The sequence below is a fragment of the Python bivittatus genome, unplaced genomic scaffold, assembly GCF_059951505.1.
Source record: "Python bivittatus isolate LINGU-HERP-01145 unplaced genomic scaffold, Pbiv_v1 ctg000610_np1212, whole genome shotgun sequence".
In the NCBI taxonomy this organism is placed as follows: Eukaryota; Metazoa; Chordata; class Lepidosauria; order Squamata; family Pythonidae; genus Python; species Python bivittatus.
This window is the reverse complement of record NW_028277088.1, coordinates 1,046,332-1,073,514: the sequence shown is the minus strand read 5'-3', so window position 1 is coordinate 1,073,514 and position 27,183 is coordinate 1,046,332. Positions and strand designations below refer to the sequence as shown.

The window sequence follows — 27,183 nt, the reverse complement described above, 5'->3', positions numbered from 1 at the left end:
GAGAAGTCACACAACAGCAGAGCATCATATGTTGATGATACATTAGCTGACCCAGTAGGACTGTGGATGGAGGCTGTGAAGGTTTGGATGGGGAAGAACCAAGGTAGGCTCCCCCTCGCAAGACCGAGTGGCTCTGTGTTCATGGACCAGTGGTGTCCTGAGAGTCTGCTATCTGTAGTTCTTGATGGGATTGACTGCCCCAGCCGCAGAGCACATCTCTGAAGATCAATTCAGATACTGGCTGAAAATGCTGTAAAATGTTAATCTCTCACAACCAGCAAGGAATTCTGAGCAAGGAATCAGTCAGTGCATCAAAATTATCACCAAGGGAAGAGAGGTTATGCCCCATTCACTTTATTAAGAGTTGGATTTCTAATAATCAGTGAGACAGCTTTGGAACACAGAACTTAGCAATTCTCGATTACGGCAAGACAAATCACTAGCAATTGCACAAAACGGGAGGCTAAAGACGGTTTAAGCTGGAGGAACAAACTACTGAGAGGCAACAGAGAGACACTCTGCGCTTTTTGGAATGCAAATAAGAAAGTAAAAAAAAAATACAAGGGTAGAAAGATTCCCATAATTATGCAATGGTCCAAAGAATCTTAATTGTGTATACCAGTTTCTTTCATTTTTCACTCTTACTACAGTTTAAATTTAAATGCTAATAATTGAACTGCATAACAAGACTACGTGTAAGACTTACAAGTGTAAGAGGTAAAGGCTTTTGCTTTCTCCCTTTTTCTTATAATAAAAAAATTTTAAAATGGCAGAAACATGCTTAGGCGTGCGAAAAGTTAAAAATGATGACAGCTACTTCTAAATGGATGATTTCTGATGCTTCCCCTCAAAAGCCTTTGTGCAGCTTTATATCTTTTCCTATATATCAGATTTTTTTTTAATGGGTAGGAGAAAGGCTAATGGTGAGAAAACACAGAATTACAAGCGGAAGAGAATACAAGTATCTCTGAAGTGCCGTGAAGGAAGCGAGGCAGTTGCACTAAAGGCTTATTTGGAAGCACCCTAAAATCCCTTTAACTGTACGGTATATGAGAACACTAAACCAAGTCATTCTGGCCTTCATCTGTCTTTTTTAATGATGGTTTATGGTTATTTTTTTTAAGACATGATAAATGCACCACTATAAGGATATTTTTTTACACACCCAGAATATATCTTTCTATATATAATATTAAAATAAAATAAGTTATAGGCGTCCTGGTTCCTCATTCTCCCATCTTCAACTCACAGCAGAAGTTCATCATTTACAAAGCAACGATGCTTGTGGCTCTACCCCTAATGCCAACAAAATCAGGAGGTGGAAGAGGCATATTTTGAAATGAGGGGGAGGAAATAGTTTGGCTCAGCTCTTCCAATCTGGGTTCACCTTTTTCTTCATCAGCCACCCTAGCCCAGCACTTTTCAGACAGAGAGGTTTCAATCCCCAGCAGATGGCTCTTTTGACTGGGGATGATGTAAGATGTAGTTCAACCCATCTGAAGATGTAGCTGGAGATGGTCACCTCTCAGTACATCTGGATAACACCAGATGAAGGCTGTTCAGAGGCAATATTGGGGTGGGAAGGCTTGATCAGTAAATGGATGCCCAACAATAAAGTGAACCGACACCAAAATAGAATAGACATGCAATTTTAACCATGTGTATGTATATGATGTAAGACAACAAGAGTGAACAGTTTTAGTCCAGCTCACCTATAGGGGAGGCTCTAGCTTGTTTTACAGGGTGGAAGACCCTGGCCATGATCTAAGCTGGAGATACCCTGACATTGATCTTGCAGGCATTTCCATAGATGAGGCTCAACTGAGCTGTTCACCTTCCACAAATCCTTTGGATTGTGAACCTGTGGGTTACACAAACCCCAGCCTTGTGGCTCTTAAATCTGGATGATCACATTCACAACCAAGAATTGGTAACTGAGTCCTAATTCCCAAAACACTAAAAGGGTGTTCTTGTGTGGCGTACTCTAGCACAGTCTTCCCATCATCCTGCAAGATAATGCAAGAAGAGAAGAACAATTCCTGATAGACAACGGGTCCACGACTGGCTCATCGCCAAGTAATGCTGCAGATGTATTTGTACCCCAAGTATTCACTAAAACAAAATATCTAAGGCTGAACACCAAGATTTCTTCACAAAACACTTAAGTGCAAATGTAAATCCCTACTCCCCTCCAGAGGTATATTTCATCTAAGGGGTTGACTTGATTTGCAATGCTTACTTCAAATGGTTGAAAATGAATCCAGGAGGGACATCAAGCCCCTGGCCAAATAGCAACAGAAGTTATCCTCACCCAGATTGAGGTACTTTCCTCCCTCAATTTCTATCACAACATTCCTTTTATAAACACGTATCAGGCAACAAGGATATTATCAAGAAGAGAGAATTGCATAACATTATGAGAAAGTACTGGACAGTTCTACATCTGATTCCTCTTCACTTCTCCGATATGGTTACCCACCAGGAAGTGGAGCTCACCTATCTCAAGAGGTACAGCCCAGGGACATTTACTTTACCTCCCCCCCCATTTCCCTGATGGTGTTCCAGGAATCGCTCACTCTGCTAGTTTCCTCTTGGTGGGAGGGATGAGATGGGGTGGAAGCTCGCTTGGAAGCTCATGACCTTCCAACTTGACCTTGATGAGATGGTTAGCCAGAGCAAACTCCTCATCATCCAACATCCCATCCTTGTCAATGTCGGACAGTTTCCATATCTTGCCCAGGACGGTGTTGGGCAGCTTGGACCTCACCATCTCTTTCTTAGCATTAGCCCCAGTTATTTTCCCATCTACGGGTGACAAGGTGTAGAAGATCTCATCGTACATGGGCTTGTCTCGGGCTACCACCCAATTGGCATCATCGATTCCTTCCCCAGCTCCTTCTCCGTAGCCATGTCCAAAGGGGCCATGCAGGGTGCCCTCAAAGGCTCCACCCTTCACCATCTGGACAGGCCTCTGGGATTCTTCCTGGCGCACCAACACCATCAGCTGGGCAATGTCATTGGCCAGCATGTCTTCCACAGCATCCAACAATTTGCTCTTCAGGGGCTGGAATTTGCTGAAATCTTGACCTTGAAGCTGCTCCTGAAAAGGACAGAAGAGACAGAACAGGCTGAGAATGGTGCAGCCATTCCAGGGAAGAATGGTAGCCATGATAATCGAGGTGATAAAGTGATAATCACTTTTGATGACCCAATGCCCCTCCAGCCACAATTGCCAACTACCTGGTTTTAGGAAGAAGAATGGGATTACATATCACAGCATTCTAAGTCATACAGTGGTCAAGCAAGTACATCTGGGAAGATGACCAGACTGGGCTGCAGAGTACTGGACTTCTTTCACTGCTGGATCCCAAATTAATTGCCAAATTAATTTAAATTACCAAATTAATATAAATTACCAAAATTAAAATACAAGGTAAGCCTCAAAAATTCCCCTCCCAAATCCACTTTGCATCATTGCCCCACATTACTATGGTCCTTACCCACCCAGAAAAAAATTAAGATCAGCCTTCCAGCCACCAGTTTGTGCTTGTTACTTTTCCTGTGGTGCCCGATGTCCTACATACGTTCTAAAAAGGATTAACACAGAATTAAGGTGGCCTTTTCCCCGGCAACATTCAGAAGTGAAAATCCAATTCTCTCTTGGACTAAAAACATTTCTGGTAAACTGGAACAGCAGCAGATATTTGCTTCAATCTTACTCTATGCCAGTGTTTCTCAACCTTGGGAACTTTAAGATGTGTGGACTTCAACTCCCAGAATCCCCCAGCCAGTGTGCTGGCTGGGGAATTCTGGGAGTTGCAGTCCATACATCTTAAAGTTGCTGAGGCTGAGAAACACTGCTCTATACCATCAAGAGCTAATTTAATTTTTGACACTCACTTGCATCTTTTTTAAATTAGGAAAGTCTCCTGGAGAAATCTGATGCTCTCGCTCGATCCGACCATAGATTTCCCCCAAATTGTTCACCAGCTCTTTTTTTTTGTTATCTTTTCCAAACACAGATGGCATTTCTTTCTTGAGAGAGCTAATGATGTAGGCTTGAACCTAAGAACAAAACAAACCAATAATGCTGTTTTTTAAAACAAAAAGTCCGATCACAACAGTATTTCTAGTACATAAAGTTCTTATTTCCCCAATATCGATGACCCACATTTCATCCTCTCCTTTTCTTAAAATTATCCGCTCTCCTTTTCTATCGCATTTTCACCGTTCTAGAAAGCCACGCTATGTTTTTCCTCAGTTACCCTTGATATCATTTGGTAGCAGTTGAGGTTGAGAAACTGTGATCCAGGAAGCAACGTGAGCCAGCGGTGAAGGTCCCGTTCTGACCCCTCTTCAAGGCGGACGCTCCCTGGGGGACTTTGGGCCAATCCCTCCCTTCCAATCCAAGGGTGGTCTGGGGGGAGGTGCTGGACCAGGAGTGGGAAGGCCCAGGTCCAAGCCCCCCTCAGCCATGGAGGCTCCTTCTCCATCCCTCTCTCTCTGTCCAGCTTACACAGATTTAGAGGGGGAAAACAGGAGGAAGGAGCCCTGCTGTTGTTGTTGTTCAGTCGTTAAGTCGTGTCCGACTCTTCGTGACCCCATGAACCATATCGCGCCAGGCCTTCCTGTCCTTCACTGCCTCCCTGAGTTGGCTCAGTTTCATGCTCATTGCTTCAGTGATGCTCTCTAACCATCTCATCCTCTGCCGTCCTCTTCTCCTTTTGCCTTCGATCTTTCCCAGCATCAGGGTCTTCTCCAAAGAGTCCTCTCTTCGCATTAGGTGACCAAAATATCTGAGCTTGAGCTTCATTATCGATCCTTCCAATGAGCAGTCAGGGTTGATTTCCTTTAAGATTGACTGGTTTGACCTCCTAGCAGTCCAGGGGACTCTCAAGAGTCTTCTCCAGCACCACAGTTCAAAGGCATCAATTCTTCGGCGCTCAGCCTTCTTTATGGTCCAGCTCTCACACCCATACATTACTACTGGAAAAACCATAGCTTTGACTATGCGGATCTTTGTCGGCAAGGTGACGTCTCTGCTTTTTAATATGCTGTCTAGGTTTGCCATAGCTTTCCTCCCAAGGAGCAAGCGTCTTTTAATTTCATGGCTGCAGTCTCTGTCTGCGGTGATCTTGGAGCCCAGATAAATGAAGTCTGTTACTGCTTCCATTTCTACCCCTTCCATTTGCCAGGAACTGATGGGAGCCCTGCTGACGCCACCTTAAGTTCCTCTACAAAAGGAAATATAAACATCTAATGTAAAGAAATACATCATGCCTGGAAAAGCATTTATATTCAGAACTGGAAAATTCCACGTTCAGAAAGGACCAACAAAGCAACAAGGTTCCCATCGCGCCCACTTGAACACAGGCACGAACCAAACAATCGGCATTATTCTCTACCTGGCTTTGCCGACCGTGCTGGCAGTGCAGCGACCCACAGAGAATTTGGCCTTCCCTTCTCTTCCTTCCACTAAAGCAGTGTTGTCCAAACTTGGCCAGTTTAAGATGAGTGGACTTCAACTCCCAGAATTCCCCAGCCAGCCATGCTGGCTGGGGAATTCTGGGAGTTGACGTCCACTCATCTTAAAGTGGCCAAGTTTGGACAACACTGCACTAAAGTCTCCAGGATCGAGAGGGAGTGACCTTCTGAGTCTCCACCTCCGAGTCAAGAGGTGCACCTGCACCCGCCTCTAGAAAGACTCACCTTGGCTAGACGGGCCCGTTTAATGAGGTCGTTCAGTTTCCGAAGGGCTGCATTGCGGGGGAGGCTTTGGATATCTCGAAAGAGATCCTGCTCCTCAGCCTCAAAGAGCTTGCGATTATCTGGGATGAGCAACGGATGGGACCAGAAGGAGCCAATGTAGACCCGAATCACTTCGGGGGTGTTGACAATCTTTCCTAGAGACCACATAAGGGCACCGTAGACTCTCATGAGCTGCTGGGTCTCAATCTGGTCTGCTTTGTTGAGGACGACCCTCATTTTATCCTCATGATTCTTCAGTGCTTTGATGACTTCCGAGAACTCATCTGAGATGTCCAGCTTGTGGGCATCGAAGAGGAGAATGATGCGGTCCACCCGCTCAGCAAACCACTCCAAGACAGCAGCAAAGTCATACCCTGTCAAGAAAGAGAACTTAGTAAGAAGGGAGGCGATGCTATGCAGACGATCTTGTAGCTCTTCCTGCAGCTATAGCTATTGTAACCATGGAGGTGCTCCTGAAGCTTGGGAGAAAATTGACAATGATTTCCTTCTTGTCTCCTTGGTTATAATCTTCCATAATTCAACAACGAACTTAATCCTGCCAGACAATTTCTTTTACAGACCACACTTATCTTCTGAAGAAGGGCTGTGGGACTTGGGGCCACTTGGGCCATCAAATCCAATTCCCCATTCTGAAAAACGTGCAACCCCCCCACAACCCAGACAATTATTAAACTGCCGTTTTCACAATGACCTGAATTTGGGGCATTTCAACAAGGTTCAATGTAAAGGGTGCCTGGAGGCTGTGGGGGTCTGGATGGGGAAAATTAGGCTTCAGCTAAACCTTGGCAAGACTGAGCGGCTCTGAGTTTTTGGGCCTTCTGGATTTGGGAACTTACCATCTTTGGTACTGGATGGGGTGCCACTGCCCCAGACAGACCCGGTGCACAATCGGGGAGTCCTCCTGGACTCTCAACTCCTACTCAAGGAGCAGTGGCAGTCGTGGCTAGGAAGGCCTTTGAACAGCTTTGAGTTGTGCGCCAGCTGCGCTCCTGCCTCCACCATAAGGCTCTACTCACTGTCACTCATGCCCTGGTCACCTCCAGAATGGATTACTGTAATGCACTCTACATGGGGCTGCCCTTGAAGAGCATCCGGAAGTTTCAGCTGGTGCAGAATGTGGCTGTGCAGGCCGCTGTGTCCGCCTCTAGGATGACACGTTACCCCTCTGTTCTGCAAGCTGCATGGGTTGCCAGTTTGCTTCTGGGTGCAATTCAATGACCTTTAAAGCCCTACACGGCATGGGACCTGGTTATTTGAGGGACCGTCTCTTCCCGGTTACATCTACCCATTCCATCAGGTCCAGCGAAAGAGGATGCTCCGGGTCCCATCTACTAAGGAGCTCCATCTGGTGGGACCCAGGAGACGCGCCTTTTCTGCTGTAGCCCCTGCCCTCTGAAATATCATTCCCCAAGGTGAGGTTAGCCCCATCTCTGCTAGCCTTCTGGAAAGCCTTGAAAATGCTGTTCTTCCATCAACCCTGGGGGACCCACAGGGAGCCTGGAAAGTAGTTGAATGAGGCTAAATGATGGTTGTTCTCTCACCATCTTGGAGTTCTTTTATGTTGTTTTCCTTTATGGTTTTATTTTTGTTGTTATTTATGTCTGATTTTTTTATATTGTGATGTGGTTTTAATTGTTATTCTGCTTGCAAGCTGCCTAGAGTCACTTTTTGTGAGGTGGGAGGCTATATAAATTTACTAGCTAGCTAAATAAATAAGCGAGCAAGCAAGCAATCCATTAATGCAACTTCTGTAACAAGATTTTCTCTGGGTGTGTTGGACTATAATTCCCATCACCCCATGAGCATGACCATTAGTCATGCTGGCTGTGGGATAAGACTTACAGCTCACCATATCCAGAAGGCATCTGCCTGCACAAAGCTGAGTAAATTGCCTACAAAGGTGGGTTAAAGAGCTCCTCCGCTGTGCAGCAACAGCAGGCAGCCCCCTCCTTAGTTTAGTTCCATGTGTAATCAAATAGGGGTAACCTGACATTCTGGATGCTATCTATTATGTAATAAACCCACAGTGAGGCTGTTCTGGGCAACCAAAATATCATCTTACATAGTTAAGAACTACCAGGATGAAAGGATATTTCCTTACGCAGAACTATGCGAAGGACAGCAACTCGGATGCTTTGCTTGGCGTTTAAACAGATGATCAATCAAGGCTCTTGCAATTTTAAAAAAGTTTATTTCACAGGCACGCCCCACCTGGCCCAGTCATTTGCCGAATGGAATACAGGTTTTAATGCACCCTGATCCTGGCTGTGGGCCTACAGGCCTCCTGTGTTTGGCCGAGAGTTTCCTTATCCCAAAGCCATCCTGCGCTGCAAACCCAAGACCTCGCCATCAAACACAGAGGGGTGAAAAATCTCCCAGCGAATTTACACGGACCAACTTGTGAAAAGTTAAGATGAAAACTGCTTCCTGGAATCCCTTTTGTTGTCCGGGTGTACAGACTCTATTTTAAGGTACAAACTATACTACTGCACTTTGATACCAGGTCAAATCATACTGACCTCTTTTTAAAGATTCTTGCACAATATATTACTGGCTTCGTCACTATTATTTTTTCTTTAAGGAGAGAGAGACATAAAATAATTTCACTGAAAGAAGAGAGCTTAGGCCCCAAGCTTGCAATTTGGGCCTGAAACCTAAACAGAGTCCACCCCTCTGAACTTCTCAAAGGTTCCCCTCCTTTTAACACGCGGATGTTTTATTCCGTCGTGTAAATGCCCTGCATTCAGCGCTGGTGTTCAGCCCCCAAAAGATGCGGCAGTGGAGTTCAGACCCTGATGTAATGGCACGTGGGAATGTCCTTGGGAGACAAACTGGACAACCGGCACATAAAAGATCGCTCAGCCCACAGGAGGAGAGGGGATGTGGGAAGCATTTCAGAAGGGACCCTCCCTAGCTTGCCAGAGAGTAAAAGGAAAGGGGCAGGAAACGCTTTCGGTCTTGCAAGCCTCTGTTAATGTCACCTTGCAGTGAAGTTAGTCCTCGTGGTTGTGCGTCTTGTCTGGACTACCTCAAAGGGCTAACACTTAATGTTAGTGGAATGCTGTCAAGACTTGGCACTGTTGGTGTGATGGAAGGGATGGGCGAGGAGGTCCAAGGTCACGGGGAGGGGGGGAGAGGAATCCCAAGCATCTCCTCGGTCCTCAGCCGGAGTGTGTGAGAGTGAAGAGAAGGAGACTGGCACCACCCTCAGGAATTCAGAGTGTTTAGTTGCTGTCGTTGGGGGTTAGAGTTAGTCTGGCGAGTTTCTGTCTAGTAGGTGCAAGCTAATAAAGTAACTGAGCTGTTCCTGGATTGTCCAGCTGAGTTTCTTGGGGTGAACCTGACAGTTGGGGAAAAATCTGTAGGAGGGAGTTTCTGAATTTATTTTTATACAGTTTGCGACTTACAAGTTTTCTTTCCCTTCTCACTTGGCCCTGCAGGGACAAGTGGAGGTTGGTTCCCCGCTCAAGCGGTACTTCAGTCTCCAAACATTTTGTGAAGGGTTTGCGGAGCCAATAAAGTTCCCCTCGACATGTTCAGGGTCACTCCATGGGCAAGACGCCGAAACAAAGAAAACAGGGCGTATTTATAAGCAAGCAACAAGGAATGACAGGGTTCTAAGACAGGATTGGTTAGAAATTGAGTGTAAAAAGGCAAAAGATGAAAATAGAATCGCGATGCTGCGCCGCACCTGTTAAATGTCAAACTGCAACTTCAGCTAAGTCGCTGTCTGATTCACTTCCTCTTGAAGCCTCACTACTAATATGGAGCAAAGCTATTATGGGACTGCTAATTAATGGCTGCCACGCTTAAAACTCTGGCTATGCTCAGGAGCCCTGTGCTAAAACATGCATGAATATTCAAACTGCTTAAATTCTTCCGCAGGATGCAACTCTCAATCTGATGCATAATTTGCAAAAGAATAAAACAAAGTTCTGGATTTCTGACTTCAACAATGGCATCTCATTATATGCATTCCTTTGGGACTTCCTTCTCCTCACATTTCCCTCTCAGTAAAGTTAATGTGACTCATGCTTGGAAAACAGACAGCTTGCAAGGCACACGAACTGAGAGTGGGGTGGCAAAACACACACAGGTGTGCATGCTTCTAAGTCTTGTTTTACCACCATCGTTACTTAACTAAGTTCTACTGCAGCCTTCCTCAACCTAGCGCGCTCCACATGAATTGAACCACAGCTCCCATAATCACCCACAAACACAGCTTTCAACTTTGAGAGCTATAGTCCATCTATCCATCCATCAGCTTCTGTGGCAAAGGAAAACATCTACCCCTGCTGCAGATGAATCCTACCTGAAGATTTGCTGGTTCCAACTGATTATTCAAGAGACATTATGCTTTGGTAATGCAACAGAGCAACACAACTGTTTTAAATTGTTCTACCCTCAGGCTGGTAAGTCACCTCCTGCCTCCAGGAGAAGAACTGCAAATTCTTCCTTCCCAAGAAAAATAAGGAGGCAGCAGAGAAACCTTTAGGAAATCTCTTGCCTCAAGCCGGCCTTTCAAAATGGAATGACCTAAAAATTGTTTCTCAGCAGTGGCTGTTTCTGCTGCCTCAGCCAAGGAAGATGTGGGGGTAGTCAGACTTCCAGAACTAACATTTCTATGAGGACAAAGCACATTCCAGTTTCCAGATTGCTCCAGCGTGATTCGATAAGGAAGAGAAATGGATGCCGGTTCTCTTACATTATGGCACAGCTGAAGCGCTCCACAGCCAACTGTAGGATCCTGCCAATATTGCTACCATTGTAAAGTTCAATTTGACAAGTGTTTTTTGCCCTGGCCCTGGCTTCTATCTATCTATCTATCTATCTATCTATCTATCTATCTATCTATCTATCTATCTATCTATCAATCAAATTTTTCAACCACCCATCTCCCCCCAATGGGGGAACTCTGGGTGATTCACAACAAACATTAAAACATAAAACATATATATACATAAAACCTTAATTAAAAACATAACTAAAAAGGAGAAGGAGAGTCCAAGAGGATGAAAAATCTGAGGCTGAAGGCAGAAGGCCTCTATGGGGCTAGCCATCCCCATGATTGAGGTATTCCCACCCCACCCCAGGCCAGGCGGCAGAACCAGGTTTTCAAAGCCCTTCGGAAGGCCAGGAGTGAGGGGGCCTGTCTCACTTCCGGGGGCAAGATGTTCCAAAGAGCAGGGGCTACCACAGAGAAGGCCCGCCTTCTGGACCCCGCCGGTCGACGTTCTTTCACTGAGGGGGTCCGAAGCAAGCCCTCTCTGTGTGATCGGGTGGGATGGGTTGAAGTCATAGGGGAGAGGCGGTCCCTTAGGTAACCTGGTCCCATGCCATGTAGGGCTTTAAAGGTGATAGCCAACACCTTGAATTGGACCTGGAAGCAAACTGGCACCCAATGCAGCTCGTGGAGCAGAGGCGTTACACGGGCCCTCCTTGGGGCTCCAACAATAGCCTGCGCGGCTGCATTCTGGACCAGCTGTAGCTTCCGGATACTCTTCAAGGGTAGCCCCATGTAGAGCGCATTGCAGTAGTCTATCTGGGAGATAACAAGGGCGTGAGTGACTGTTTGAAGGGCATCCCAATCCAGGAAAGGGCATAACTGATGCACAACCCAAAGTTGTGCAAAGGCCCTCCTTGCCACAGCTGCCACCTGGTCTTCAAGCAGGAGCCGTGAGTCCAGGAGGACCCCCAGGTTACGCACTGGGTCTGTCTGGGGCAGTGCCACCCCATCCAGCACCAAAGATGACAAAATCCCGGATACAGAGGAGCCATTAACCCACAGCCACTCCGTCTTACCAGAGTTCAGCTGAAGCCTGTTGTTCCCCATCCAGACCCTTACAGCCTCCAGGCACCGCAAAAGGGTGGCCACGGCATCACTTACTTCACCAGGGATGGAGATGTATAGCTGCGTATCTCATCAGCACATTGAAGCACATCTCTTGGTCTGCCTTTTTAAGATCAAACACAGCTCTTCTGCTCAAAAAGGAGTTGAAAAGGGATCTCCAATGAAGGTCCATGAATGGCACCTCTGGAAGGATGGCAGAGTTTCAGGTGACTAGACCACCCATCCTTCCCCATTCCCTAACATACAGCACAGGCTGGATCAACACCAGTGTTGCCAACAGCAGCTTTGAGAAAAAGACAAGGTTTTGTGAATGAAGCTTTCAAATCTGACCCAATCAGACTTGCATTATAGGAAACACTGAATGCACTACCAATCTTGAGAAGAAATTTTAGCATGCCTCATCCATCAGAAGGATGACTGCAAAGGTCAGAAGATTCAGCAATGTGGCATCAGCCTCATTTCTTGGATGAAGAGGCAGGAAGGAGACTTGGAAGGACAGTGAGAAGATGGCCATGTCAAATAGACACTCCCCCAATAAAAACCTATTTATAACAGAGAGGACATTTGCTACAGCTATAGCCTTTCTCTTTCAATTTATCAATATGCTTCAAGAGCCCCCTCTGCCCTCAGTGCTGGCTGTAATTGAACATGGCCCAAGAATACAACTGAACAATGGTAAGTTCACAGAATCACAGATGGGAGTTTGTGGGCAAATGCTGCTTTTTTTTAAAAGGAAAAAATGGGTTAAACATTATTCCAGGAACTAGTTTGGACAAGTAAAGATGCTTCTTCAGGTCACGATATAAAATGCCATCAGCCAGGGAGGCTTGACAATGAGTACCTTCCTCACTATCATACTGGACCAGCTCTGGCCATGCGCCACTCAACCAGGTGCCTGGAGACATTAGTCTTCTTGCTCAGAAGGGAGGCTATAGATTTATAGACTTGAGATGCACTGGCATTTCCACATGGCATGCCAAACAATCTTACCATCCTATCCAAACACAGGAAACCTTGGCTGTACCATGCTTTAGACGCAGTGAGGCCTTTGGACTGGAACTGGGCACACAGAGTTGTAGGAATCCCAATAGAAGCAACCTGACAGATGCCTCTCTAGCAAAGGGGAGCCCCCCCCACCCCACTTCCATGGGTCTTGCTCGAGCAGGCAACCTCTTTGCTGGCCATAACCAGTCCTGCAGGGTCAACCAGCTGGGTTTTACTTACTGTCCTGTAATCCCACAGTTACCTCCTGTGCTGGGGAAGGGCACCTCCTTCTCATATTAACAAAATCAACGTCTAACCCCAGGTAACAGTGGTTACAGAGCCACAATGGAAGTAAGCTGAAAAGCATCAAAGGGAAAACAAAGGGAGAAATGATGCTGTTCTGCATCAATCTGTCCTCTCCCCAAGCAACAGATCCAGCAAGGAAGCATCTGGGACAACCTCCTTTGGAATAGCTGGAGAAGAACCAGAGTCACTGAGAGTCATGTGGCCTACAAGTTTAATAAATTATTATTGTTGTTCTTGTTGTTTTGTTATTAACCAGACTGGAACTAGATGAGACCCGAGATATAGATTCCTCTGCAAAGCAGGCAGCCCTCTGAAGGGATCGCCCAGTGAGTTAAGAGAATGCCAACGGTGTCACCTGATCCCCAGATCAGTGTTCAACGCTCAGCAGGTGATATCATTGGAAAAGGTTTGAAATGACCCTTAACTCCTAGAACACCGGGAAGGAATGTAGCCACGGGTCCAGCAGGGGACCTAGAACAGGGCAAGGTTCCTGCTGGTCTGCACACAGACAGTCCCTGAGGACGGCTTGCAAGCAGAGAGTTCTGGATCAGGCCTCGAATGACACACAAGAGGAAAAGCCCTCTCTCTTTTAAGAGGCAGCTGGTGAGACCGAGAGCGGGTGCCTGCTTGAGATCCAAATACTGCTCACCGCTATTAATAAAGGTCAACCCATTTTTTCAGGGGGAGGAGAAGCAATCAAGAGCATGCAATCCCCCTGCACCGCTGCATCTTTGCTTGAAGCGGCCTAGGCCTTGCCACCAACCGTACATGTGGTCTACCCTGGTCTGCTGTCTCTGGAATCACTTTTAGCACATTGGAGGTTCTTGCAAAGCCAACACTTCAGTCAATTAAGGGCACTATGAAAATGGACCCAAGACCACCAACTTGGCTCACAGCTTTATGGGTCTAGACCACCTTTTTTTAAACTGTGTCAACTTTAAGATGGGTGGACTTCAACTCCCAGAATCCCCCAGCCAGCATGGCTGGCTGGGGGATTCTGGGAGTTGAAGTCCACCCATCTTAAAGTTAAACCCTAACCCTAACCCATCTTAAAGTTGACATGGTTGAGAAACACTGTTCTAGAAACAAGACCTGAGCCAACTTCACAGGAGATGTGTTCCAGTTAGAAGTCACTCCATTTTACATCACCTCGACTAATCCTTTGTTTCTCCCCAGACAGGATCCCTGGCGTGTCAATCACACTGATGCTGTCCAGGACCGCATTTGGCAGCTGAGCACATACAAATCTGGGGGGAAAAAAAATACAAGGAAAAAGCATTAAATAATATGGGGGGGAGGGGAGAAAGAACATGGCTCACTTCTAGGGTATGAATGGTTCATGCCCCTTACATTCTTTTCATGATTCTCTATGGCGGTGCTTCTGAACCTCAGCCACTTTAAGAGACAGGGACTTCAACTCCCAGAATTCCCCAGCCAGCACCGAGTTGAAGTCCACACATCTTAAAGTGGCCGAGGCTGCGAAACACTGCTGTATGTTGTATTTTAATGCAAAATGGTTGACTGTCATCCTGATCTCCGGTGGTATTTAATCCTCCATCTTGAAGGATATTACAAACTGGGCAAAAAGGCTTGGAAATTAGACATTTCATATTAGACTTCCCTCAAGACCCCAATTCAAACAGGGTAGACTAATCCTGAACTCAAAACCCAGCATTGGGAAGTACAAAACCTAACGTGAAGCAATTTTATTTCTATCCTAAAGATGGAATCGTGTTTATTGCTTTCACATCCTTTTTGATTTCACAGACACTGGAGGCTGTAGTTTTAATAGGTCTCACAAGAATTATGTTGGGAAAAACAGCAGTTTGCCTCGCCCAGGTAAATCTAGACATGGCTCTTACCAGGAGCCAGCTGCCTTCTATCCCCTTATTTGGGGGCCAGAATTGCAAACGTTTGGAAAAGAAAATGATGGTTTAATGCTGTCCAAACGAATTAAATATAGGCTTTATGCAGAGAACTTGTTAACAAGTTTCCAGTCCCTCTTCCAATGATTAAATGTTGTGGTGTGGAAATAAGTACTGTACTTGTTGCTAATTTAGATTCCTCTAGAAATGGCTTTTGTTTTTCTTTCTCTTAAGCATTCACTGCAGGAACCCAACCTCCGTCATCTCAGCTCGCTCGCATCTGAGGAACAGCGGTGGGCTAATTAAATGCCAGAATAGTTGGGGCAGATTCAGCCAGGAAAACACAGACACCGCAGAGTTTTCTCTGACCTGCCTGAAAATGGCACCAACTCGACACACCCAGGAGTGTTAAAGGTACGTTGCAGTGCCATCGAAGGAGACCTCTGGGACCGAAATCAGCTGGGGCCTCCAGAATGCATATTACCATCTAAAAAAACAGCAGGGTCCAGAGTGAAATTATTCTGAAAGAAGCCAACAGCTGGAAATGCACTACAGGTTGTCAGAAAGGAGTTTCACAGACCAGAGTTCAGCTCCTCAAAAGACAGCTTGGACAAAAAAGTAGAAACCAGAGTCCCAGTTAGGCGTCTTCAGCTGAGGAGGACACAGCTGACTGTCACAGCTGAGGCTTTCTCTGCAATAAATGGGCAGCCAAGATTTTTTTTAGGGGCTGCCCCACAGGACAGTTGTTGTTGCAAACACAATAGCTCACATACCAGAAGGGCTGAAAAAAGAATGTTGCTAGGCAGCCTCTGCCTGTCAAAATGTCCCCATCAGAAAGGAGGAAACCAGGAGAGGTCTACAGCCGGAGGCTGCTTCTAATTTGTACTCTGAGGATGTGACCTAGCCGGGTAACGAAACGTCTGCAAGAAAGCGACCAAGCTCAGAGAACCCCAAGGACTCCACTTCTAATTTGGCTTAATGTTTCTAATTCCTTCATTTTAAAAAAATGCGAATGAAAAGAGCAACTCCTCCTGTTTTCCAATGCCCTCACAGCTCGTTTTCACCAGAGGTGTGCCACGTGTTGTATTTCAAATCATTTCAAACACAAAATTTCACCCAGCACCCACAATGAGCAGAAAACTACTGCTTGGGATGCAAAATGAGGCCTTTTGTACTTCCTTTAAGTACAAAGTTAAGTTCATCTGTGGGACCGAGGTAACTCTAGGAAGCAGCTTTGCACTCAAAACGAGACATTTCACAACATTTCACACTCAAAATGTTTCAAAATGAAATGCTCCACACACCCCTAGTCTCTGCTTAAAAGTAAAAGCTAGGGGTCAAAGCCCGCTGGCTGGCTGGGGATGAGGACATAAAGAGTCCTGTGCAGCTGGCAGAGTGTCCAGATCAAATCAAATCTTTTTTACGGTCATAGACCAGCATAACAAGAGTCTCCAGTTTAGGCAGGCTGGCCTGATATTAATGAATCAGAACAAAGAGCTTGTAGGCGCTGAATGAAGCTGATGTTGGACTGAAGAACCCAAGTAAAGCTGCATCTGCTCTCTCTGGAAGGCGCAGGACCAAGAATATTAGCCCATCCTTAACTTTGCATCATAAATCCCCTAAACTAGGAAATTGGCCTTCTCTAAAACAGCCTCAAAAGGTTGGCATTGTCCACTCGAGGACTGCTTTGAGGCCTCAAAAGAGGGACTGAAATGGGTAGGTGGCTGGGCACGTGTAGAGGGGAAGGGAAGGAAAAATGGGTGTTGCAGCAAGAGCTTCAAGTTATAGCTACATGCTGTGGCTCCTAATTCTGTCCAAACGCTATTATTCTTTCCTTCTTTGTTATCCTGTCTAACAAGCAGGAACATGCATATCGAAGAACGCTGCTCACCACTAGAATCCTGTGTAACCCAAGAGCATTTGGGCCCTGCTGAGGAGCTGGAAAACACCCAGGACCCTCCCCTGCCAAAGAATTCCTCTTCAGGACATGTGCCTGGAGTTTGGGGTCACAACCTGCCCGTTGTGGCTTCTAGCCGAGACTGAGTCAAGGACAGAGAGGGGGAACAGTGCCCCCCCCCCCCCCCCCCCCAGAAAAGGCTTGTCCTCAGCTTCATTGATGTTAGTTTTCAGCAAGACACACTGGGTTCAAAGTTGCTCTTTTGACCAATCTGACCGGCCTCCTCTTTAAATACATGTTTCCTCTCCCTTGCAGAAAATGCTTTCTCAAGCAAGTTGTTCCCAGGGACCCTTCCAGCCTTTGTGGCACACAGCAGCATCCATTGTACAGCATCAGGGTTCCTCTGGCTAGGCAAGCAGCCGTACAAATTTGTTAAATAAATAAATAAGTCAATTCTTGCGAGCTGGGATGTTGGGATCCAGCCCGTTTTTGGCCAAGGGATGTGGCACAGAGCTGCCCAGTCGTACATTTGAAATGGCCCTTGCCTTACCTTGGTTAAAGGTAGTGTTTTTGAAGCTGAAAAAGTGATTAACAGCCCAGAAGGTCAAGCTGTTCTGCTGGAGAACAGACCGTGCCCTGATTCTACCTGACCCAGACCTGCAAAACCAATCTCTCCAGTCAAACAAGTTTGGAAGCCAACAGCAGCAGACTGACCTGTTCAAGAAGGCGTTCCCGAAGGCGTTCAGTTTCCGGAAGGGCTTTTTGGGATCCACAACCAGGGCATTCCCAGGAATTATGCCTTCCACCTCACCCTGCATCACCGCAATGAAGGAATCTGTGGTAGGCTCAGGCCCGATCCGCATGCCAGGAAAATCTTGCTCCAGGAGGTACCTAAAACCAGTCATCAAGCACAAAAGGCATCGTTTGTTTGTCTTACTTGTAGAAATATGGGAAGCTCAGCACAGGATGGTGGTGGTGGGGGTGACGTTTTGGGTTCTTGACCTATATCTGGGAGCTGGTTGTGGGTGCTCTCTGGAAATCACTGGGGATGGGAACTAGTTGCCTATCTGCATGTCTGCCATGATGGAGGTGCGGGGGTGGGAGGGGAACTGCCAACCACATTGCCTATGCTTGGCCCAGAGGTTTATCTGTCGGTAGGAAGGCTCTTCTACAATCAACAACACGGCTGAACTTTGGAGACAGAGCCATAAAAAAGCACTCCATATCTTGCAGCTGATTTGGGTGGATAACATTCTCCTTTACTAGAAAAGCTTAAAAGCTTCTTCCCTTGAACAGGAACTTTCCACAAATATATTATGTAACCTCTGCAAGTCACATAACACTTGCTCTCTTCCCCAGAGATATTTAAGGCTGGTTGCAAGAATGCCTGGACATTCAAAGTAAGTAGCAAGATGGGACTTCAGACACTGATACACCTCACCACATCTCTCAGATGGTTCCTTTGGCCCAGACCTCTCTGGATTGAGCAAGGGGGCTTGGAAAAAATTAATGTACCACTCGGGATCGTAAATCCTGCCTTTTCAGGATCTTCCTGGAGAGATTCTGCTTGCATTCAAACAGGAGGTGGGACGGTCTCAACAGGTGAGGTTTGGGCAGGCGTAAGGGATGGAACCATCAGGTGCATTTCACTCTGCTAGAGTTAGGGTTAGCCCACACATACTCCATTGAATGTGTGAATGCAGCTTCAGGATCGAAGGGAAACATTTTCTTAAGTAGTCTACCAAACCTCACGCATACTTGTTGGCTTCCCCAACTTGGCGCTAACCAAATGCATTGGACTGCAAGTTCCATCATCTTCAGCAAGTGCAGCTCCTCCAGTATGGTGGCTAGAGACAATGGGAAGTGAAGTCCTGCATATCTGGAGGGGACCTGCTTGGGAAGAGTCCTCTTGCTGCTTCCGGGGTCAGCCTGGCTGCACCACCCATTAAGCCATTCCAATTTTGCCATGCTCTGCAGCCTCAAGGGAAGGATTGGGGCTGCAGCGCTTTCTCTGCACTTCCAGATGTTACAGGGAACAGTTTTTATCAGCTCCCACAACTGCACCGCTCTGCTCAACCTCCAGAAGTCCACTGAAAAGACTATTTGGGGTTGAGCTACCGGCACGTAAGGCTGGACGCCTTTCAAGAAACTATCCAGCACACGAAGAGAGGACTGTAAGCAGTCACTGGAAAAAGCCGTGGCCAGAATCCCATGCTCCACTCCAAAATATCAGCCAAAGTGAAGAAGGTGCTTACCAACATTTATGGGGGCTTAAGTAATCCCTCCAGCAAATGGAATTATCAGGGCTTCATTAGCGAATCCCCCGTCTTCCCCAACCCAATGCCTTCCAGATATGGGGATGCACTCTTAATACACCCCAATGGCTGGCCAATTGGGCTGGGAATGTTGGGCCTTGTTGTCCACGACATCTGGAGAGAGCTTTGCAGCGTCTGTTCACCTGGTACTTTCTGGAAGGGCTGGGACTATAGCTCCTGGGATTCCCAACCTTCAGCTAGGAGTCCTGCGAGATGTCTTCTTGCGCTGCATAGGGCCTGCCTGCCTAAGAGTATCAGACAACTTTTCTCAGAATTCCTAGCAGAAGGCTGTGAATCTCCATGGGGACCATCCAAATAGGATATCCAACCTATTAGATCTTCCAAGAGAAAGAAATAGGGTTCCCTCCCCCTCCATGCCCAAGGAACAGGAACCACCTGAAAGCACACAGAACTGAGGGCTGATTTCACTTATGTGTTACTCAATGCAGGAAGCACAAACAGAGTTACTCTCAGACCACATTCGGAAGCAACCTTGCCACATAGTGACTGTGTATGCCAATCCTTTCCAACCTGAGGCCCTCCCAGAGCTCCCCAGCCAGCCATTGGCTAGGATGCCTGAACTTCTGGACGTTGCTTTTCCAATGCCATTGGAGCGCACCAGGTTGGGAAGACCCTCCTGAGCCTCTCCCTTGGCAAAGGACGCAGGTAACCAAGTGTATCGCTGTTGTCAGACTGTTTCTGGGTGTAATACCAACAAAAGAAGGAACAAGCTTAATCCACTATCCCCGATCTTTAGCCTCAGCTGATCTTGCCAAGCCTTGGCTTGCTAGAAATAGGTGCCCAAGTCTACCTTCTGCAAGAGGAAGCCCACAACTGGAGAGATCTTCCCCTGCTTCCACACAGCATGGCTGGGCAGCCGCAGAGCTCCAACAAACCATTCCATATGCCTGGTCCTGGTGGATCCTTCCACTGGCACCTGGATCCAAGACTGGCATTGGAGCTGCCATTTAAATTTCACACTAGGCTGTTGTCGCAGCCTTGATCCTGGTGCCTAGGTCGGCAGCTGATCTCTCCCCAGCCCTGAGAGTGATGCTATGCAATTATGGGGAACTGCAAAGGCCCTGCATTAGGGCGAGCTGATGCCTCTGAGATATCAGAAGGCATGTCATCAAAGCACTTGGCTGGAGAAGGAACAGATATTCAAACACCGGTGGTAAGATAAATCCAAAGATGAGATGAGACGCGAGTTGCTGACTTGATCCAAAGCAGGAAAGAGAGGCTTTAAAGCCGCTTCCTCAGCCTAATGTGTTGGCCTGCAACTCTATCATTCCCCTCCAACATGGCTGTCAAACTAAGACTTGGTGAAAATTGATAGGGCAGACTTTTCGATCAAGGAGCTGTAAAGGGCTGCCCTTCCATCCAGGGGCTGCCTTAGTCCGAAGGTTCAAAGCCCACGCCAACTTACCAACAAGGTGGTTAATCACACTTTTTTCTATACCAGAACTTCTCAACCTTGGCAACTTGAAGATGCGTGGACTTCAACTCCCAGAACTCCCCAGCCAGCCATGCTGGCTGGGGAATTCTGGGAGTTGAAGTCCACCTGAAAAACACTGCTCTACACCACTGTATGCCCAAGGCTGGGGAGATGATTTCTGTCACCCAGAGGGCAGCCAAACCCTTGTATGCTACACAAGATGAGTGTGAGCTAAACAAGAAAACAGGCAGAGAGGTTGCTATTATAGGAATCCACAAATGTAAAGAAAAACCCAGAGCTCATTTGCTTAGATGCAAAAGCTGAGAGGATGTGGAAAACCCACAGCACTACTCCCTGAGCAGATGGTTCAGGAGAGTTCAGCAGGCCCAGGACTCCATCAGGAACCCGACTGGGGGAGAAAGAGACAACCAAGCTGTTGTGATCCATAGGCCACCCCAGCACAAGAGCTTTAAAAGCCCCACAACGAAGAGTCACCCATTGACAAGTATATTTAAAACACATATTTTTAAACATCAGTAGTTTCTGTGTGTTCTTTTCAATTATTCTGCTCAAATGCAGCTAGGTTACATCCTGATTAAAACTACACTACTGCAAACTTTCTGAATCCAACCTTCTGTATATTTTGGGCTTTAATTCTCACCACTCCTAGTTAGCCCAGGAGGGGCAGTCTAATACACCCGGACAGCACTGGGCTGGAAAAGGATATTTGAAAAGTCATAAAATAACAAAGACAAGCTTGCTGTAGGTTACATAAATCACACACTCAGTCCCTTATTGGCAAGCCACATGAAAGACTCGCATCAAAGTTTGTTTCCAAACCTGTCCCTAACAATCCACAGCACATCTCTAAAGAACTTCAGGCAGAAGCTGACCTTGAAATGTGAGGGGGGGGGGAGAAGCAAGGGCACCAATCCACACCTGAATTGAACAAATAGTTCCCCAAATTCATTTTTCCCATCCCCAACTGTAGAAGATGCAAGCCTAGGCTACACATGCCCCCACCCCACGGTGGAATATTCTTGTCTAGGCTGCTCTGGTGCAAGATGAAATTTTCTGGGGCAGAGAACCCCAAGCAGGCAATAGGCAGAAATACAAAAAGCAACGCCTGACGTGGAATAAATTCTTCAAGGCATTGAGAAACTGAACCCTAAGTAATAAATGCTGTTGCAACTGGTTAACACTGTATTACCAGCAGAGTTAGGGACTTCAGGCAGGGCTATTCCAAGCAGGGAGTGACTCCATAAACAAGACAAAAGGATTGATTACAGGCCTCTCCTGCCACATGGAAGCGGTGATGCTATTGTGCTGAGTCTACTGTACAGAATGTGGCTAGCACAGCAAACAAATGATGGAGGAAGTCTTGGATGCAGGACCTGACTTGAAGACGACCTGATGCAGGGGTGAGAAAAGGAGTAGAAAAGGAAGGGTGAAAATGCCAGTCCAGCTTATTTAAGAGAGTATCTTCCCAGTAACAAGAACATTGCCGGGGCACAGCTGGTAAGCCTAGAGCCAGGCAGGCGTTTCTCAGCTTTGCTTTGCTGACAGTGGGCCTCTGTTCTTCTCTATTTTCAAGCCCTTAGGATTCATGACCATGTTTCTGTGATCTTTCCCATATTTTAGAGGTCCAACAGAGAATGGGATTGGAACAATGACAATTTTGCCATGCCTGTACCAGATTTTTCAAAAAGAAAAAGTGGGAATTAAGTGGAGATTTTTGGTCAATTGTCTTCCAATGCAACTTTAAACAGCTGACTTACGACTGGGGACATCACAGCCACCCAGAAGATACTCATCCTTTCCCACATCTCCAGTGCAACATAGCAAGAGCTCTAGATAAACACACAGATGGATTTCTCCTCCTTCTAAACTGCCTTGCTGAATTCCTACTTAACATTCTGAAGGGCGATTGTGCCTTGGATAAGACAAAAAGACCTGTAATAAAAGATCACCAGATGGAAAAACACAAAGACAATATATTTTATTAATTACACATGGGTAAAGGGTAGCCTGCACTTGAAAAAGGAAGGTTGCCAAGGTTCAGTAGCACCAATAACCTTTGCTCGAAGCTTACATGGAAGAATAAAGATATTAAGGCTAACTGATATTATGATACTGCTTGTTTGTGATGGGGAAAAAAAAGGTTTAGCTGGGGGGTGCAGTCTCACAGTATGAGTATGTGTGCAATTCATTACGACAGCCCTGCAAAAGAAGCATCAAACATACATAGCATGCCAATTAATGCATATTATAGTCATTGGCCACATTTGGACCAAAGAGACCAAGGTTCAGTTGTGCTCAACCACAGAGTCAGTCAGCCACTCAGCCTAACCTACCTCAAGGTCATTGCTGGGGCAAAGTGACACATGGACTGCCTTAAGTTGTTGAGAGAAAATGCAACCAGAAGCAACAAATATCCGCACAGATAGGCAGCACATTTTATAACCAGTCCCCTGAACCTGATGCATTGCAGACATGGTTTACAACTTCCGTAATTCTCATTTGCTACGAAAGCTACAGCAACACATCTGGAGAGTGCGAGGTTGTGGAAGACGGTATCACACCACATACTATGTTGTAATAGGGTTTGTTTCCTTTAGACTTAACAAAATATATGAACCCAACATTGTGGTTTGAAACCCAGGATGTTAAGGCTTAGTACTCTGTCATGCAATTCTTCAGTAAACTATGGTTCAATAAAACACAGTGATCTATAAGATTTGCTCAATAATTTAAACCCACTTCTAACATATGCAAGCTCAAATTGTTATCATCTGGACAACACACCTGGACATCTGAAAGGGCATTTTGTTTTAAGGAAAAGTCAGGAGATTCACCTCTTTCTCCTTGAAGTTTCTGTATGAGCCTGCTAGTTTACCCTGTTAGAATGAGCGAATTGCTGCCTCATAAAGATCTTAATCAGTTAAAAAAAATAATAATCCTGCATTAGACTGGGATTCAAATCTACCCTCAGCCACAATACTTGGACCAGTCACTCACATAAGCCACCATGGACTCTCAAGAGCAAAGGCAAGCAGTGGGATAAATATGCTATCTCTGCCTCTTAGATTTTCACAAGGTCACAAAGCTGAATCACTCAGTACCTGGTCACCAGGTACTATGCTCCCAATTCCCTAGTCCACTGTTGTCCAAACTTGGCCACTTTAAGATGAGTGGACTTCAACTCCCAGAATTCCCCAGCCAGCCATGCTGGCTGGGGAATTCTGGGAGTTGAAGTCCACTCATCTTAAAGTGGCCAAGTTTGGACAACAGTGGACTAGTCCTTGCTATGCACTTGTTTACTCTCTCAAGAAATAAGCCATTATAAGAAAAGCAACTGTGAACTGCTTTGCATTTTTTTCAGAAACCCCAGCTCCTTCATCTGAAACCCAACTGTTTCATTGCCCCTTATACGATGACAGACCAATGGCATGATCAGGAATTCTGCACGTGTTAAAGAAGCTCACTCTATAAGGAATTTGCCCCACATCCTAAGAGAGACATTTCGAAGTCGCATACAAGCATCACAACTTAGTTTTAAAAATCAGAGTAAAGGACAGGCTTCCCCATTCGGGTGTTCTGGGTTTGCGGAGGACAGGAATGAGTCTATCAAGCATAGAGGTTGTAGTCCACCCCACCCAATTCATAAAATGTCTTCCCCACTGCATGTAGTGAACATCAACAATACAGCCCAACATTCACAGAGGCTTCCTATTAGGGTTAGACACTTGAGCACACTGGGTGGCGTCCCTGCTTAGCACGCCTGGGTGCTTTCCACTCACAGCTATGTACAGCATATGCCACTTCTAAAGGAGCAGAGCAGAGCTAGAAAGATGAAGTAGGTGCACAAATGCCTCTTCTGGCAGCCCTACCACAAACCCCGAACCATTAAAGCATTTCAATTCTCTCCCTGCAGAAAGAAGCCCTGGTTATAGTCTATGTCACCTCTCATCACATTATATTGCTCTGGGGGGAGGGGGGTTTGCAGAAAGACTGGTAGATATTCACTACCAAAGTACAACCCAGAACAGAATTAGAGGTAACATTACAGAAAGTTCTGCAGCCAAACCCTTCATTCTTCTGAAAAATAAGGACTATCCTGACTGTTCCACTTCAGACTAATACAGCATAATTCTGGCACTGGCTTACCATCCCAACTGAGCCTGAACACTATTTGGGATATAGGTACCTGAATCTCTTTAGGTAAATCTCTCTTCCTAAATAGCTGCCTAATCAAGGAACTACCAAGGAGAAAACAACACCCTCACCAACACTGACAGGGCAAGCTACCGTATATAAACAGAGAGCAAACCCCACTCCTTCTAGCACTGAAGATGTTACCTAGCTGGGTAACAAAACATCTGCACGAAAACAACCAAGCTCAGAGAACCCCAAGAACTTCACCTAAATCTCTACTTGGGAATCTTCCACTGACTTATGACTTGCCAATTTGCCTCCAAACTGCGTTACAAGCACTAAAACGACACAGCAGTAATCTTGTTGTCTTGAAAATCACATGGATTTGTACGCAAAGTCACCAAGAGTTCAGCTCAGCTTGAAGGAGATGTTGCTTTTTAAAAGCCTAGGTCTAGGATACTATTTCCTCAAAATACTCTGAGGTATGGATTTCTCAGAATAGACATCAGGTTCTCCTGTAAAGTGATCTGAACTGCTGCAATGAGGAAGCCTCGCTAGGACACAGGGCAAAACACCTGCAGAAAACCCAATCAATATCTTGGTATTGATCTCCCAAAGCTTGGAGAACCTGACTACTAAAGTATGTCTAGTCTGACCTCTTAGGCACCAATATCTAGCCTATCAACTCTTTAGAGAAACTATATATATATTTATTTTCAAAGCTCTTTCCTAAGCATTCAGTTTAAAATACGTACAAGCCATCTACTTACCTGCAAGGAATTCTGTGGCCATTTGATCTAATCACACGGACAGTTGTTCATTTGCCTAGAATTAACATACTCAATATTCCAGAGGCTTTTCTCATGCAAAGACCCTCTTTTTTTCCTGTCTTTTGCCAGCACTTTCAGACTGATATTAAGTTCTACCAAATTGATGTTAGCAAAACATTCTTTGTTAATCTACACTACCTCCATCTATGCTCATTTTCAGCACTAAGACTTGGCTATGTTTACAGAACCCCATCAGCTCAGCCCACAAAATTATAGGCAATGCTCAGACAATAGAAATACATAAACAAAAAAAACTAGGGTTGGTCAGAGAATGAGATGATGGCAGCAACTGCCCTAGGTCCTTGAAAATGCTGAGATCTGTCTGATTTTTTCAAATACTGAAACATACCGTTTCAGTATTTGAAAAGATTGACGTATCTCTTTTGCAGCATGAGAATTCATGAGTGAAAACCTCACCCCCAAACTTGCTCCAGAATTTTTAATTTCCTTGCTCACTTCTACTTCCTGGACTAACAATAGAGAAAAATATCACACTGATAAAGGATGTGGTGAAAAGCAAGGAGGAGGCCGGATGGAGGAGAACGGAGCTCTATGGACTCTCAGCAGGCCTTTTCAATATTTATTTATTCTAGCATGGATCCACTGCCTTTTACATCTTCCCAACCTCCTAAGCTCTTCAGATAGCTCAGTGCTTTCCTGAATCCAGCATTTTTGGACACCAAAAGAAGAAAAGGACCAACCGGCCGAGCAACACCCAACCCAGAGCAAGAGAAGCCAGTTAGGAGCTATGGCAAAGGAGCTTTGCTTTTTCCAAGAGCAGGCTGAGACTTGCACTCCTGAAAGCAGACGGCGGGGAGAGGGAGAAAAAACAGATTGCGTTTACGGCCGAAATGAAACCGAAATAAATGCCCAATTTTCCTTCTTTGCCCACGGTGCGCTTTATGCCCGCTTCTTTCAGCCGTCTCGTGCTTCTCCCCTACACCAAATGGGTTAGACTGCAGGGCTTCTCAAACTTGGCCTCTTTAGGATGGGTGGGCTGCAACTCCCAGAATTCCCCGGCCGGGGAATTCTGGGAGTTGCAGCCCACCCATCCTAAAGGGGCCAAGTTTGAGAAGCCCTGGGTGAGAGCTACCAATTGAGGGCTGACAACTACCCACCCCCTCCTCACCACAAGGCTACCGCGCCCACCGATCCCCTCCGCCCGTGGTGGGCCGAAAAATCGAGGGCGTGAGACTTTAACCCGGGGGGTGCCAAGGGGCCCCAAAGGCCTACTCCGCTGGGCGTGCGCCGCCGACGGCTGCCCTTTCCACCGCCCGCGAGGGGCCCCGAGAGGCGCCGTACCGGATGAAGGTGGTCTTGCCGGTGGAGTACTGCCCCACCAGCAGCACCATGGGCTTGTTGTCGAAGTCGGCGTCCTCCAGGGCGGGCGAGTGGAACTCGTGGAACTTGTAGTGCTCCTCCAGCGGCAGCAGCTTGGCCTTGTAGAGCTTCTTCAGGCCCTCGCTCACCGTCTGGAAGACCTCCGGGTCCTTCTTGCGACGGTCGTCGCGGCCCAGCCAGCTGAACATCTCGGCGCCCGCGACGGGGAGCGGCCGCCGCCGCCTCCGCCCGGCCTTCGTTCAAGCGATGAATGGGAGAGGCGCCGGGCCGGGTCCCCGCGCGCCCAGACAGGCATGCGGCGGCGGGAAAGCCGGGCCTGGCCGTCTCCGCTTCTCCGCCTCCGCCGCGCAGGCGAGGACTCCACGGGGCGGCGGCGGGAGTTTAAATGCCAGCCCTGCAGCTGCCAGCCCCGGAAGCGGAAGCGGCCCCGGGGCC

General features: G+C 46.7%; 1 protein-coding gene across 1 annotated transcript; it reads right to left on the bottom strand.

The window, feature by feature from the left end:
• Positions 1–317: 317 nt before the first annotated feature.
• LOC103065089 (EH domain-containing protein 3) lies at positions 318–27,183 on the bottom strand. The gene is made up of 6 exons (XM_088150303.1): positions 26,710–27,183; positions 17,387–17,563; positions 14,060–14,157; positions 5,710–6,122; positions 3,901–4,065; positions 318–3,100 (listed from the first exon to the last, which is right to left on the bottom strand). The coding sequence occupies exons 1-6, from the start codon at positions 26,934–26,936 to the stop codon at positions 2,573–2,575; spliced, it is 1,608 nt and encodes a 535-aa protein (XP_088006429.1). The 5' UTR covers positions 26,937–27,183; the 3' UTR covers positions 318–2,572.